This window comes from Danaus plexippus (assembly GCF_018135715.1).
Source record: "Danaus plexippus chromosome 22 unlocalized genomic scaffold, MEX_DaPlex mxdp_27, whole genome shotgun sequence".
Lineage (NCBI taxonomy): Eukaryota > Metazoa > Arthropoda > Insecta > Lepidoptera > Nymphalidae > Danaus > Danaus plexippus.
In genome coordinates this window covers 3,192,220-3,206,603 of record NW_026869855.1, presented here as the reverse complement: position 1 = coordinate 3,206,603, position 14,384 = coordinate 3,192,220, and the positions used below count along the sequence as shown (strand labels likewise).

Genomic DNA, 14,384 nt, shown 5'->3' with positions numbered 1-14,384 from the left:
GCTATGCGTTATGCTAAGTATGTATAATTTGAATTGTAACACAAATATATTCTCATATATTTATGGACGTCAGATTAATGAAAACAACAAGTTAAAGACATATTAAGTTATTTTAATATATATAATTTAAATATAAAATCTTGAAACAGACCACTGATTTTTTTAAATTTTAAAGTTATTGTAAAAAAATGAAATTCTCAAAGGTCAATATAGTGATAACATATTTTATTTACTATTAGTTATCACTTTAGGATGAGACAAATTAAATTTGTTTTTTTTTTTTTACATAACTACACTAAAAGTTGGTTAGTTGTACCTAACGTTTTTAAATTTTTGTCTAACAACTGAACCCTATTTTTTTATTTAACCGAAGAATCCTTTAAAGACAAAAGCTAGAATATTTTAAGAAATTCTCATTCATTTACTAGCAAGACTTTAAAGTAAGAACAAAAATATGTTAAAATTAGCAATCTTATACGTAATGTGTAATCTCGGTTTCATAAATTCCGCAAAAATTCTAGCGGTGTTTCCTACTCCATCGTACAGCCACCAAATAGTGTTTCGTCCTTTGATACAAGAATTAGTTAGACAAGGTCATCAAGTTACTCTCATAACAACAGACCCTATATATTCGAAAGGGTCTGCGTCAATCAATTTGACACAAATAGATATCCGTGATCATTCTTACCAATTGTGGCGAAAAAATTTCGTCACTACTGCTTCTATAAATTATAATAGTATGGCACATCGACAAAGTGTGGCTTTTGAAATGTTGTCGCAAGTTTTTGAAGTATTGGTAAACCACAAAGAAGTCGCGGAAATAATTAAAAAGAAGAGGGGAAGTTACGATTTGTTACTATTAGAAGCATGCGTAAGACAAACATTGGCATTTTCATATATATTTACAGTTCCCGTTATTCAAATAAGTTCTCTACCTGGTATGTCATTTAATTATCAAGTGGTTGGATCTCCAACACATCCTTTTTTATATCCATCACTTTTTCAAGACAAACTGTATAACTTAACAAAGTGGAAAAAATTTCAACAGTTCTTTTTCAATTATATGTCGTCAGAAAAAATTATGATGGAAAGGGAGGCAAAAGAAAATATCTTACTGGAAAAACTATTTGGCTCTGATATACCCCCATTACATGAATTGGCTAATAATGTAGATTTATTGTTCTTGAATGTTCATCCAATATGGATAGACAATCAGCCTGTGCCACCAAATGTTGTGTTTATTGGAGGTATTCACAAACAGCCACCAGAAGAAGTACCAACAGTAAGTAAAAAAGACAATGACTATCTTTAGATCAATTAATCTTAAGAATAACATGTATGTATATTTTGTTCGGTTTGTAATTGTTTAAGCATATTATAATATAAAAGTATTATATACCTATCTATTCATAAATTTAGTAACGAAGTATTGACATGTGTTTGAATCTTTTATTTACGTCATACAATAATATTATATACTACTTTTTCGGAATTCTATGATTAAAACATTTACCAATAGTCATAGTAAAAGTAAAAAGATAAACTTTTCATTAATTTACTTCATTTATAGGATCTTTTATATTTCTTAAATGCATCTACAAATGGATTTATTTACATAAGTTTTGGTACAAATGTTAAGCCATCTCTACTACCTCCGGAAAAAATTGATATTATGATAAAGGTCCTTTCTAAGCTACCTTATAGTGTTTTATGGAAATGGGACAAAGAAGGGATGCCACGACAAACGAATAATATAAAATATGTTCCATGGGTACCACAAAAAGATATTCTTAGTAAGTGCTTATAGTTGTTTCATATATATGCTGTTAGTGGCAAGTCGTCATTAAATGTAACAAAAATATTAAATTATTTCTGAAGGCAGTTAGGAAACAGGATTTCGTTCAGTTTCGAAAAGCATACTTAACTAAAATTCGATATCATTATAATCAATGATAGTCAATTTTACTCTTAATTCAAAAAGTTTTCAAGACAATAAAGGGCAAAAAGAAAACAATTTACAGAGCAGGACAAAAAAAATCGTGACACTTTCTCATCATTTTAATTCTTGTTCAAAGAACTATGTATTTTAGTATGGAAATTTTTACATGTGAAGAATTATTATATTAAAAAACGCATACAAGAGATGTCCAACAGCATTAAAAACAATTTTGAAGTCGAATATAACAAAAATGAGCTCTCGGTGGTCTTACATAACCTGTCTGATGTCTATAATTAGATCATTAACATTTATGTCTGGTTGATCTAATTTCAAGGTTTAGGTGTTAAAGAAATACATGTATTTTATGTTTTATTTCTTTTTTCCTTTGAATAATTGACAAATTAGAAACCTATAAAAATCAACTGTTTCTAGTGCATCCAAATATAAAATTATTTGTTACACAATGCGGTCTGCAGTCAACCGAAGAAGCAATAAACGCTTTGGTACCCCTGATTGGAATTCCAGTACTTGGTGATCAATTTTACAATGCGGAAAAATATGTTTACCATGGTATTGGGATAAAACTTGATTTAGATTATCTCAGTGAGGAAGTATTTAGCGGAGCTCTCGAAACAATATTAAATAGTAAAAGGTACACCTTTTTCTTACGACTACAACATATTGAGCAAAACTCAAATATTTCTTTATATCAACATTCAAACGCGAACAAAAGACATATCCGGAAATTTTTTGAACACTATTTATTCCTAACCAAATTGTCTACATCAAAGATTTTTTTCAGTTACCGCGAAAACCTTATACGATTGAGGAATATAATGAATGATCAGCCTGAGTCAGCATTGCAGCGAGCTATCTGGTGGATAGATTATACATTAAGACATGGTGGCGCTAAACATTTACGAGCACGTGGAGCTAACATCACGTGGGCACAGTACTTAGAGCTGGAATTGGTCTTCACGGTTTTATCAGCGGTTCTTATTACGTTGGTTTTAATTTTTCTCGTCATGTATTATCTTTGGAGAATCATAACAAAAAACATTTTTTCGTTTAAAACAAAGCGAGAATAAAGACGATAGGATGTTAAGTTATTGTTATTTTGTGATCGATAAAAATATTTGCCGTAAAGATAAATAAACTTAGCCATTAATTTAAATTACAATATCTTTACTTATATGCATGCAATTAAGGCAGATTAGAAAGTATCTGATACTGGATGTAAAAAAATTGGTAAGGGTATGGATGCAGTAGACTTACTATATAATTAGTGATTTTATCAATCTTAGTTACTTAATACTTGGTGGTTTTGCGTAATTTAAAGCTGCAAGAAATCTACAAATTGTCTTGAATTGATAACTACTCCCGATTTTTCTTTTAATAACAGAAGCTTATTTTATGGACGGGCCTAACAAACTTGACCAGAAACATGCTGTGTAACTTGTAATTGATAAATTGTTAATTTGTTCTTATCTTAAATAAAAATAGGTTGAGTTTTCTATCCCATAAAAGGCGATTCAAAAACTTTTTTGTAGACTTCAGCCAGGCACCAAAAAAATTAAGAATAAATTATATTATCACTTGGTTTTGCCCGTAACATTACCAGACTGATGTTCGGCATTGGGTTCGAAGAAAAATGTATAAAGTATATTACAACTTTATATCTATAAACTGAGTCACAGGCATTTATAAATAATACAACAGTTATGCTATGATCTGTCATAAATTTAATCAAAATCCATTTAGCAATTTTTGTTTCAATCACCAACAACATCCATACAAAACCTCACTAATTTTCCCATTTATATTACTAAGATTACTAAGATACGGTAGATATATCAAAGTCGTGAATAAAATAACAGGATTCCTAAATACGCGTAGTTGTAGCATCACCGAATCCTTTGACCTTAAAATGTTAAATTCACTTTCTGTAACAAAAAGGATCACTTGTTTTCTGATCAATAAATTTTTTGAAGCTTCGTAGTGAAATAATTGTACTTTGTACTATGAAATGCTAGCAATAATTTTCTTCACATAATTGATATCAATATCGCGATATTTTAATTTTATTTCTAAATATAAGATCATAACTATAATTTCAACCTGTATCAAAAATAAATATAACTAAAACGATGAAGTAATTTTCCTTGACTACACTTATTCCCTGAAGGGGAATTGCCATTTAAATTATCCAAGATGATGAATAAAATTTAAATAACAAAGTAAGAAAAAATATGTATATCATACAAAATAAATACAAAAATTACGAAAATAAAATAGAATAGCTTTATTATATGTTGTTTGACTAATCGACGATAAAAACAGCAATTTATGAAACTGGTAAGTATAGTGCTAACTCTGTTATTGTTCGCTACCTATAATTGTAAAATAATAGTACACGCTTGCAACTTGAAAAATGTCCATAAATTCGTAGTAGCCGATTATTGTGGCTGAACGTAGATTTTCAATGTTTATACTAAAATTATTTCCGTGTACGTCAAAGTTTATAAAAAAGAATTGTAAGTGATAAAATATAAATGATCTGGCTTTAATATGAACAATTTAAAATTTATTTGCCGATCGATCACGTTTTCTAGATAGTATCGTGCATCAAAACAAACTATTTAAGGCGTCACTTTTATATACAAAAATTATTAGCGACATAATTATATTGTATTTAGCTGTGATTTTCTATAAATATATCTGTCTCTTTCACATTTTCATTTTTCTTTATTGATAAGGATGCCACCTATTTTAAAACCAAATAAAAGAGCATTTGTAGAACAAAAAAATATTTCAATGAACATTCTAAATTTTTCTTTTATAACATATTTTTTGTTTTCTTAACGCAAATTAATATTTTTTTATTTGTATAAAATCATTAATGATATGAAAAATTTTGAGGAGAACACATTTAAATAAGAATATGTTATTCGGATTTACCTCGCGTTTTTTATGATTCTACATTTTACCCGACTTTTCGGTAACGGTTCAGAAACCTTGATCACGGACACACAAGATCAAAGTTTCTATTAATTAATCTTGTTCTCTGTCATCAACCACTGACAAATTTAAAATTTTGTAGAAACATGTTTGCGTTGCAACGTGAGGCGCAACGTGAGGTGCTTGTAATTACATGTTTACACTGTTCACGTCAATGCACAAATATTTTTAATGTTTGAGATACTTTCGTAAACCACTATAAGTTAACTTATCTTCGTTTTTCCTAAGTATGACAAGCCACAATGTGTTCCTAGTTTCGTACTTAAACTAATTAATGAGAAGAAATGTTATCTTCAATTGGTCTCAATAAATGATTTTCTTTGAACAGGGCCGTATGTGTAGTTTTTGTTGACTTTTTCTTCAAGATTTTTTCTATTTTCAATTCATCTCTTCACCTTTATTCCGGTAAATGAAGACATAAAAATAGTGGTCAGATAACAAAAGTTCCTAGAAAGCCAAATATTGGTGGAGAGCTGAGGTTACATACACCATTACATAAAAAGTTTTAAAAGTCCCAATCGATCCTATGTGTGCTTCAAACCTTATACGGGGTCAAAGATCAAAATTTGAATATAATTTTTTTTTGGAAACGGCAAGTTTTAACAAAAAACGCTCATACCAAAGTTGTTAATTTTAAAATTCTCTATAAAAATTATCCTTATAATTTTTTTCTTAAGTGTTACCATTCGTGAGATATCCCGATTCTAGGAGTCACATTGTACATGATATGCATATATATTTAACCCTTTTATCATCAATCGCCATAAAATATTTAAACTACCCTAGAAATCAAGCACCCCCTTAAATGGTGTTTTTTTTTTGTTTTAAAACGTTTATTTACTTTAAAATTTTTAGTTTGTGTTGTTGTTCAAGGTTTTTTTTATAAAAAATCTAATCCAAAATATAGTAAAATAACGTAGCTGTTACCCTTCTCTGATACGATAGGTGGATTTAAATATCCTTTTTTTAAGATATCGCAATATTTTTCAAGTTTCTTTCTTTAGTATTGAAAACATAGCACTACCAAAAATCGCATATTACTAAAACCGTTAATTTTCGTGATTAATCGTAATAGTATTGGTGTCCTTCGTTAACAACTAAACGAAATTTCAAATAAATCCAAAGTTTTGAAGTGCTCATAATATATCTATCTAAAAAATTCCGTTGTAAGAGTACATATACATATTATATAGATATATCAAGTGTTAATAAGTCGTTTTATAAACGTTATTGTATGTTTAGAAATATTTTTTTATAATTTTTTATTTTGACATTTACTCCGTACCATATATCAACCTATTTTATATAAATAATTATCACATTTAACAAAGATTAAACGACTTACGTAAAGATAAGTTAAGAAAAGGCACTTTATATTATCTCAAGACACCACAAACGTGCACAGGACTATAATGAACTGTTTGTTACTAGTCCATTCTGAGCCGTATTTATAAAGCGGTTATTGATTTTAATTATTGACACCATAATATGTTTATGGTTGTTCTCCTATAAAAGCTGTTTCTAAAATAATTATATACTTATAAATATAAAACCTATTTTCTTAAATACTTTTATTATTTACAAGTACAAAATCAGTAAAAAATCCTTGCAAGTCATTGTCTACTTAATATTTTAGTGTTAAAAAAAATATCACAAAAAACGCAGATGTCTAAAACCAGTGTTCTAATTTTAAAATATATGTAAATAAGGTTCAAATTTTTGTGTATCTTTTATTACAGTACAGTATCTTACTAAAACTTATAATTTTATATGTAAAAGACATCATTGAATGAATTTTTCATAGCAAAATAATAGCATAGCAAGTCCTAAAGTTGTAGAATTTTATGTTTGAAGCAGGGTTTTTATGAGAGTACAAAATGTTGTATGAGTGTTTGTGTACTTTTGGTATATCCTTGATTCTGTTTTCATTATAATTTATGTAATAGAAACATTATCATAAGTGTATTAAAATTACAATTTTATGTTCTGCGATTTAATTAAAATTTTATTTTCTGCGATTGACATAGGCCTATTGTTTATATTTATAACAAGAAATACTGTTATGAACATTTTTAAAACTTTTTGTTATGAATTTTAAAGAAATTGTAATGGCTATATATTTATGTATCAAGTTTCTCTGATTTTCCTATAATATTTTATCATATATGTTATATCTAACAATAGATTGGGGAAAAAGAAATCCATAATTTTTTGGTAGATGGCTGTAATGATAAATTTCTTGTCAAGTTTGGGTCAAATAATTACAGATTTATACCGGTTGGAAAGATGACATTTTGCATAAAAATAATTCTTTGGCTGTTATTTGTTCTATCCTTCCGGTTGTGAGTTACAAATTAAAGTAAAGAAAGTGAAAAGTCTCTTCATTTTACCCTTTTATTTTACGAAACGAACATTCAAGCCAGACGTCTAAAAATTTTAATGGTATTTCTGGTCCCCATTCTGTAAAAGCTAATCTTGCGCAATTTTGGTTCTGTACATACCCTTCAGGAATTTTTAATGTTAAAAAATGCACCTCGTAGAGGTAAGACGATCGTCTAAAATCTCGATAATATTGGGGAAATTTTCGAAGTTCACTGGCGTGTTAGCAATCGTTGCATGTTCTAGGAGCTAAAAATCACACATAAAACAGTTTTAAATCACGCAACAAAACAGTGCACATGTGACCCAAGTCGGACAGTCGCGAACATGTTAAATAAAGTCCTGAAGATTGTACACAAATAATGGCTGTCTTTTTCCCTAAATTAATATATAATAGTAATGGAACTTTTTTATCTTGTTTTTTTATAGTTTCATATCCAGTCATTAAAACCTAAATTTTAAAGGACCACTTACTGTATGTTCTCCCGGATTGAATTTGATTGGACGGGATCGAAATACTTAAATAATAGCCAAACCCACTTTATTTAAAAACACGTGATCATAGTCATTACAATAAGTGCAGTTGTTTTATATAAGTTAGAAAGATATATGTACATATAATTTCCAATTCTCTTTGGTTACTTACATCAATTTTCTTATATAACCAATAAAACATGACTTTAGATAAGAGATAAAGACTGTTATTGATGCTTTTCATGTGACTATTATTGACGTCAGCTTTATAATTACGCTCATTAAATACACCTTTGCCCTAAAAGAACATTATTATAAATATATATTTTTATGTCACATTAAAAAAAATGTATTTTTGAGATATCAGGAGAAAACTATTGTTTTAATTGCCGTTCGTTTACATGATTACGTCAATTTACAGAACAACGGAAATTAATAGGATATCATAACATTTTTTTTTCAACTGATTTTGGCCTGAATCTGACTATTATATAAATTGGTTACTCGAGTTCTAACAGGCAGGCAATTTTGGTTGAATCGACTGCCTGAATTCAATTTCCAATTATGGTACTTAGACTACGAGAAGTGACGCTGTACATAAATAATATATAATTGATGAAAAAATAAGAAGATACAAAATAAGACTTAAAAAGTAATATCATTTTTTGTATATTGCGTGGCACAGTACAGAAACACTCCCCGGTTGGTAGAGGGGGTTAACAAAACTAGTTATAGTAAATACTCTTAAAGAGATCTATAAAAAAATAAAACCATATTTATTTATTTCTTTATTAACATCGTGACTTCCATATTTTCAAATAAAAATTATATCAGTTTAATATTCTCTATTTACTGTAAGAAACATTTTCATTCGTCATGGATGTAACAGAATCAATTCTCATCGGATAGATACTCAAGAGTTACTAGGCAAACAAGACAAAAGATAGCTTTCATGATCATATAACGTGTCGAATATAATTGATCATAAATTATAATTAATATCAACTTTATTGACGCTAAAAAACTTTTAATTATTAAAAAAAACATTAATTTATATTTCCATGACATCCTTTTATTTAATTATAATTGGAGGTATTTATATTTTATATAACTGCTTGTTTAGGTTGACTCTAGGTGTAGTCTGTGGAGTTCAGTTCATTCGTGGACTGGCTTCGTTCGGGAAAAACAACAATTCCTAGTGAATTGAAGTTAAGTAACTATTATAGTAGAATTTTGTGAGATGAGTCAAAGAAACGTGAATCCTTATGCCCCATTCAATACAAATCAATATTTTGTCCACAAATTCTGTACCTTCCAGTGTTCGAAGACAACTCTATTTGCTTACCATCCGTACCTAGGTAGTTCATGAACCGTCTACTAGTTTATCATAATATTGTAGAAATTAGAACAACAAGATATTGAAATATAACAGCTTGGTACCAAGCTTTAAGAAACTAAACTTTTCTTTAAAATTTTAATATTTTAATATTACTGGTATACATGTAAAAAAAAAAAATAAACCAGTCATACACTACAATTTTTGCAAACTAAGTAAAATACTATACCATTATCTACATAATTTTAAAACCAAATTTTTTATTTTTCTACCAAATAGGATTAAAAAAAATCATATAATAATCATTTTTAGCACATAACTACAAATAAATAGGTAGTATTTACTTATAGTAAAGAAATTAACGACTATAACTGATATAAAACATAAATCTTTCAAATATAAGATAGCAATAATATCAAACATTAACTTATTAAATTAACTTGGTATACTTTGGTCTTGATTCATGAAAATTTCGTTCCTATCTTTTAATTTTAAATATATTTGGAATATAATTTTTATTTATAATAAAAAGATTACCACCCACCGCTTTTAGGTTCTCATCGAGCACTCGTGATTTGCAGCTTTGGTAGTGATTTTCTGATATATGATTGACATAACATTAGATATCCAAATAATAAAAATGACTGAATAAACAATACCTATTTTTATAAAGATTAAGAAAAATATAGATTTAGAAAAAATATTAAATGGCTTTTAAGCTTAATTGAGAATTACTCTTATAATATTACTGGTAAGTATAAAACAGCATTTTGTTCAGTCTTAAATGTTGGTTCAACGAAAGGATGCTGATATTACTTTTACATTCCATAGTACAAAAGATGAACTTATAGATTAAGGGAGGGCGCGTACGCAGTCCAGATAAGGTATGATGATAGAGACCAATCCCACCACAGTTCAAAGAAAGAGCTTTTCTCTGGGGGAACCGCGTTCATAATCACAGTATCCCCTACACATTCATTCTGAGAATAGAAATCTTACTACCGTGATATAGTAATACAAGCCTTTTTGCTAACGCCACCCCTTAAGAATATTAAGAACTATCAATTCAAAGCCGGCAAAGAGTGTAGAATGTAGAATTTTTTTTATATAAAATTTAAGCATTATTTCTTATTTTTTATAAGAATGTTATTTTTGAATTGTATTCATATTTTCGTTTTGTTTTAAATTATAACATAGCCTTATTTTGGCTGGTAATGTTTACGGATCTATTTATCTTTTGCTTGAAGTATTACACGTTTGAAACTAAATTTTAATGATCTTTTGTACTCATTTTAAATAAAATGAAAAGATAACTTGTTTATCTCGTATAACTCTAGATAACTCGTAACGGAGGTTTTGTTTAAAATGATTATTTTACTTTATTTTATTTACCAAGTTTCTAGTTTCTTAAGTATCGTACAACACTTTATTATATTAAATCAGTTTTTATCCAATATGCCTAGACAGTATGCAAAGACGTGTTGAGTACATTTTAAGTTAAATGTTTTCAATGTAAAAAAACACAATTTTCGTACGTAAAAGTCAGGTTATTAAACACTTTATAAATTTGCGTTCAGAAGATTAAGAATTTAAGCAGCCAGTCCGTGTTCACATAATCGAACGTCTAGTTAAAAAATAAAATCGTAATTTACGCAATAAAAATGAATCAGTACACAGTTTACCTATTAAACAAACAGAGAAGCAACCTTATGAGATCTAAGATTTTCGCGAGTTTTACTCATTTAAATGAAACTAATATTTTTCGGATAAACTACGCGGATTTGTATTATTTAAAAAAACTACATAATCCCGATGTTTCGGTTACTTTTTTCAGTAACCGTGATCACGGGCAGACGAGATGTGCATGTCTGTCAGTTGGTCCTGTTATTTATCACCTACCGCCATCGATTTCTTAATTTTCTGGCCTACCGCTCTGGATGCCGGCAGAATGCGCTTACGCTGTCTTGAGGTCCTGCGGTGTGGTTACGGATATGGGATTCTATATTTTTAAGAAGGGGGTCCCTGGTGTTTGATAGATTCCAGCCATCTTCTCTATTGAAATTGGGATGTTTTTTAATTTCAATAGCCTCGCGAATTAACCTCGGTATATACTTGTCTTCCCGAACGAGGATTTGTGGTTTACCAAACCGAATGTAGTGGCCGGGTTTGTCCATTGTGTGTTCACACACTGCTGACTTCGACGCGCGCCTATTTTTGATATCTGAGATATGTTCTTTAACCCTTGTACCGATGCTCCTCTTCGTCTGTCCAATGTATGACAAGCCACAGTCACAATCGAGTTTGTATACATCCGCTTGTAGCAAAGGAATGTTACTCTTGATTAGTCTCAAGAATTGGCTCACTTTCTTATGTGGTTTGTAAATAGTTTTGATGGAAACCTTCTTCAAAATGTTGCCTATTCTGTCAGTAACTCCCTTCACATATGGTAGTATCGCAGGTTGTCGTTCAACTGTTGACTGGCTTGACGACTGGCTTCAAGTGGTTCTTGCGATGCTGGCGAGACACGGGCAGGTTGTTGATGGTGGGAGCATATTTTATGCTCCCACCATCAACAATGCTCCCACCATCAACAACCTGCTGCAGCTCGGCCTCTAATTGGTCAGCATCACAAAGGTGTTGGGCTCTCTGTAACAAAGATTTGCCAACGGTAGCTAACTGGATAGGATAAAAATCCGCGTAGTTTATCCGAAAAATATTAGTTTCATTTAAGAGAAGGAACCTCTCAGCATTCAGTGGATTCACTGTGCGGGTGCCGAGTCCATCGCTTTGCAGGAAGAGGAACTTCAACAGTGCCTGGGACTTCCGACCCAGGTGCAGTTTTAAGGGCCCCGATCTAATGCACATTAAACCCTCACCTCCACTGTCCAAACTCCTCTCTCTACATAACCAAATTTGAAACGAACCTACTAGTGCTGCTTTCGACGCACGTTCCAAGAATAAACTGATGTTAGTTCTTGAAAGACCCAAGCCTTTAAGCAGGTTGTAGAGAGATTTAGCTGTTATACCTCTCGCTCCTACTTCTACCGCGTACAAATTTACAACGAACATATTCTTAGTGAGTTCGTTAGTAAGCTAATACTTGTTGACCTTGATGGCATAACTTTAGGGGATGTTGGTTTCCCAAGGAACCGTGAGCTCTATTAGTACAACGCGCTTTAAAATTCGCGAGACAAAAATATGTCCGGTCTTGAGGCTGTCGCATAAATATCCTCTGGGATTTTTTATTGCTTCTCATACGTATCCATCATTATAGTCCAATCCGGAGCCGCTTGAATGATAGAGTACGGCTTGAAATTTGATTTTGTAACCTTAGTGCCTTCTATCGCAAAACCCATTGAACGCTTGTGGTTATTTCCTTTTGCGCTCTTGCTACTGAAAGACTAACCGCTTCACGTATGATTTCTAAACCCCTATCATAACCACGCGAGTATTGGTCGCTCTCCAGGAATACCCTACAACCTAATCCTACTCTGTTACTTTGTGCCCCTATCATAAACTGTTTATGGAATTGAAGTCTTGATTTTAACTAACATTTTTGTCTTTTGGAAGTAAAGATGCCATCATGGGTTTTCCCCAGGATAAGTCTCTTGGAAACTCTTAGGTGTCTTTTTAGATTCATCCTAAAATTATTGCGATCCCTGAATAACGCTTACAAATCAGCCGATAGCGCGAGCCCGAGCCACAACTTCAACATCTTTATGATGCTTGCATCTAACTTTGACAAAGTGTTTTATTAAAATCACAGACGATATTACAATAAAATAACTTATTTTAATGTAACTTTTAAAATAAATTGCGTCTGAAATTATAAAAGCTAACACATTTTTCACGGAAAGTTATTTTAAACTTCTCATCGTATTTTTTAGGTACATTGGTCCAGATGACAGAGTCATCCTTAAATACTGCTAGTTCGAAATCATTGTCACGTCCATATTTTGAAGAATTAAACAATACTTTTCTAGGTAGAAATATTTCCGATAAAAAGGACAATCAAACATAGTGATGATAAGAATAAGAACCTCATAGATGACATTTATGTTAAGATATAAATATTGTATTAATTTTATTTTCAAACTGCTATCGGTGGTCTTAGTAATTTATTCAACGGTAGTCTTAATAATAAAACATTAATTACACGCAAATAACATCTATTTTAGAGCTTTAAAGAAGTTGAGTAGGTATAACTAACTAATTTATGTTTTATGACGTTGTAAATTTTTTATCGATTATTGTTTGAAGAGCTGTGTTATAATAATTTTCTTTAAAACTGTCTATTTAAATCTGTTGTAACTAATTTAATATTTGTTTTGTATGATTACCTTCCAACGACATTCTTCCTTTTATTTCACTTTATAGAACCAAATCAACTGATGCTATTCTAGACCATTCTGTCACACTATATGTTGGCAGAGTGCCCAGCTTGGGCCGAACATTGCGTGACTTCGTCGCGGCCGTAGGTGCTGCGGGAAACCTCTCGCTTACGGCCGTTGTGTATGGCATGGTAGGGACCGAGTCAGGGTGGTGTGCCGTCGCTACCTTTTGCTAGGCTGTGATACTCGCAAAGAAGGTGGCGGAAAGGGAGAGAGAGGCTATCTCCTCTCTCCCTCCCTAGGCAGACACATCCGGCGCCGTAGGGTGGCCGCCTTCCGGCCACCGTAGGACGCGACCTGAGGACGGCCAATTCGGGGCATCTTGTCGTCCGAAAACAGCTGGAAAATTCGAGGCGGCGGCGTGTGTTCCACGCGCGCCTCATCGTTGAGTCTTGTGGCCGGGTGATGGCTCCAGAGTGGGTGACGGGACCCACCGGACCATCTGGCGGGTCAATACCTGTCAGAAGGTAGTGGCGAATGCTTCGGCAACACCCGCCCCTCTGACACACGGGTGCGTGAGGAACGCGGGTTGGTTTTTAGTCAGTAAGAGTCTGACAGTCGCCGTCGCCCCTCCCTGAGGGCGGTGGGGCTCCATGAGGATTTTCCAACTCAACACCAAAATAAAACATGCTTTCACTATCATTCTACTCCGCCAGATCCTCAGCCGTAATTGACTGCTGTACTATGAGAATAAAAATATTTTTATACACAACCGTAATCATAATAACTACCTTTAAAGTAATAAACTACCAACGTCCTTCACAACTAATTTGTGTTATATTATTATCAAGCGTCAGTTACCTTCATGACGATTTATGATCTATTACACAAGTACATTATATTATAA

At 31.6% G+C, this 14,384-nt stretch overlaps 1 protein-coding gene across 1 annotated transcript; it reads left to right on the top strand.

Moving 5' to 3' along the window:
• Nucleotides 1–346: 346 nt before the first annotated feature.
• Nucleotides 347–3,871, top strand: LOC116773479 (UDP-glycosyltransferase UGT5-like). Its single transcript, XM_032665934.2, has 4 exons — nt 347–1,282; nt 1,571–1,793; nt 2,372–2,591; nt 2,742–3,871. Exons 1-4 carry the CDS (start codon nt 455–457, stop codon nt 3,025–3,027), a joined length of 1,557 nt encoding a protein of 518 aa, XP_032521825.2. The 5' UTR covers nt 347–454; the 3' UTR covers nt 3,028–3,871.
• Nucleotides 3,872–14,384: the final 10,513 nt, after the last annotated feature.

Excerpts from the sequence above, each read along its gene's own strand:
- LOC116773479 (XM_032665934.2), top strand. The coding sequence starts at position 455 with ATGTTAAAATTAGCAATCTTATACGTAATGTGTAATCTCGGTTTCATA. Across the intron at positions 1,283-1,570 it reads CACCAGAAGAAGTACCAACA|GATCTTTTATATTTCTTAAA; the intron begins GTAAGTAAAAAA and ends CTTCATTTATAG. Across the intron at positions 2,592-2,741 it reads ACAATATTAAATAGTAAAAG|TTACCGCGAAAACCTTATAC; the intron begins GTACACCTTTTT and ends GATTTTTTTCAG.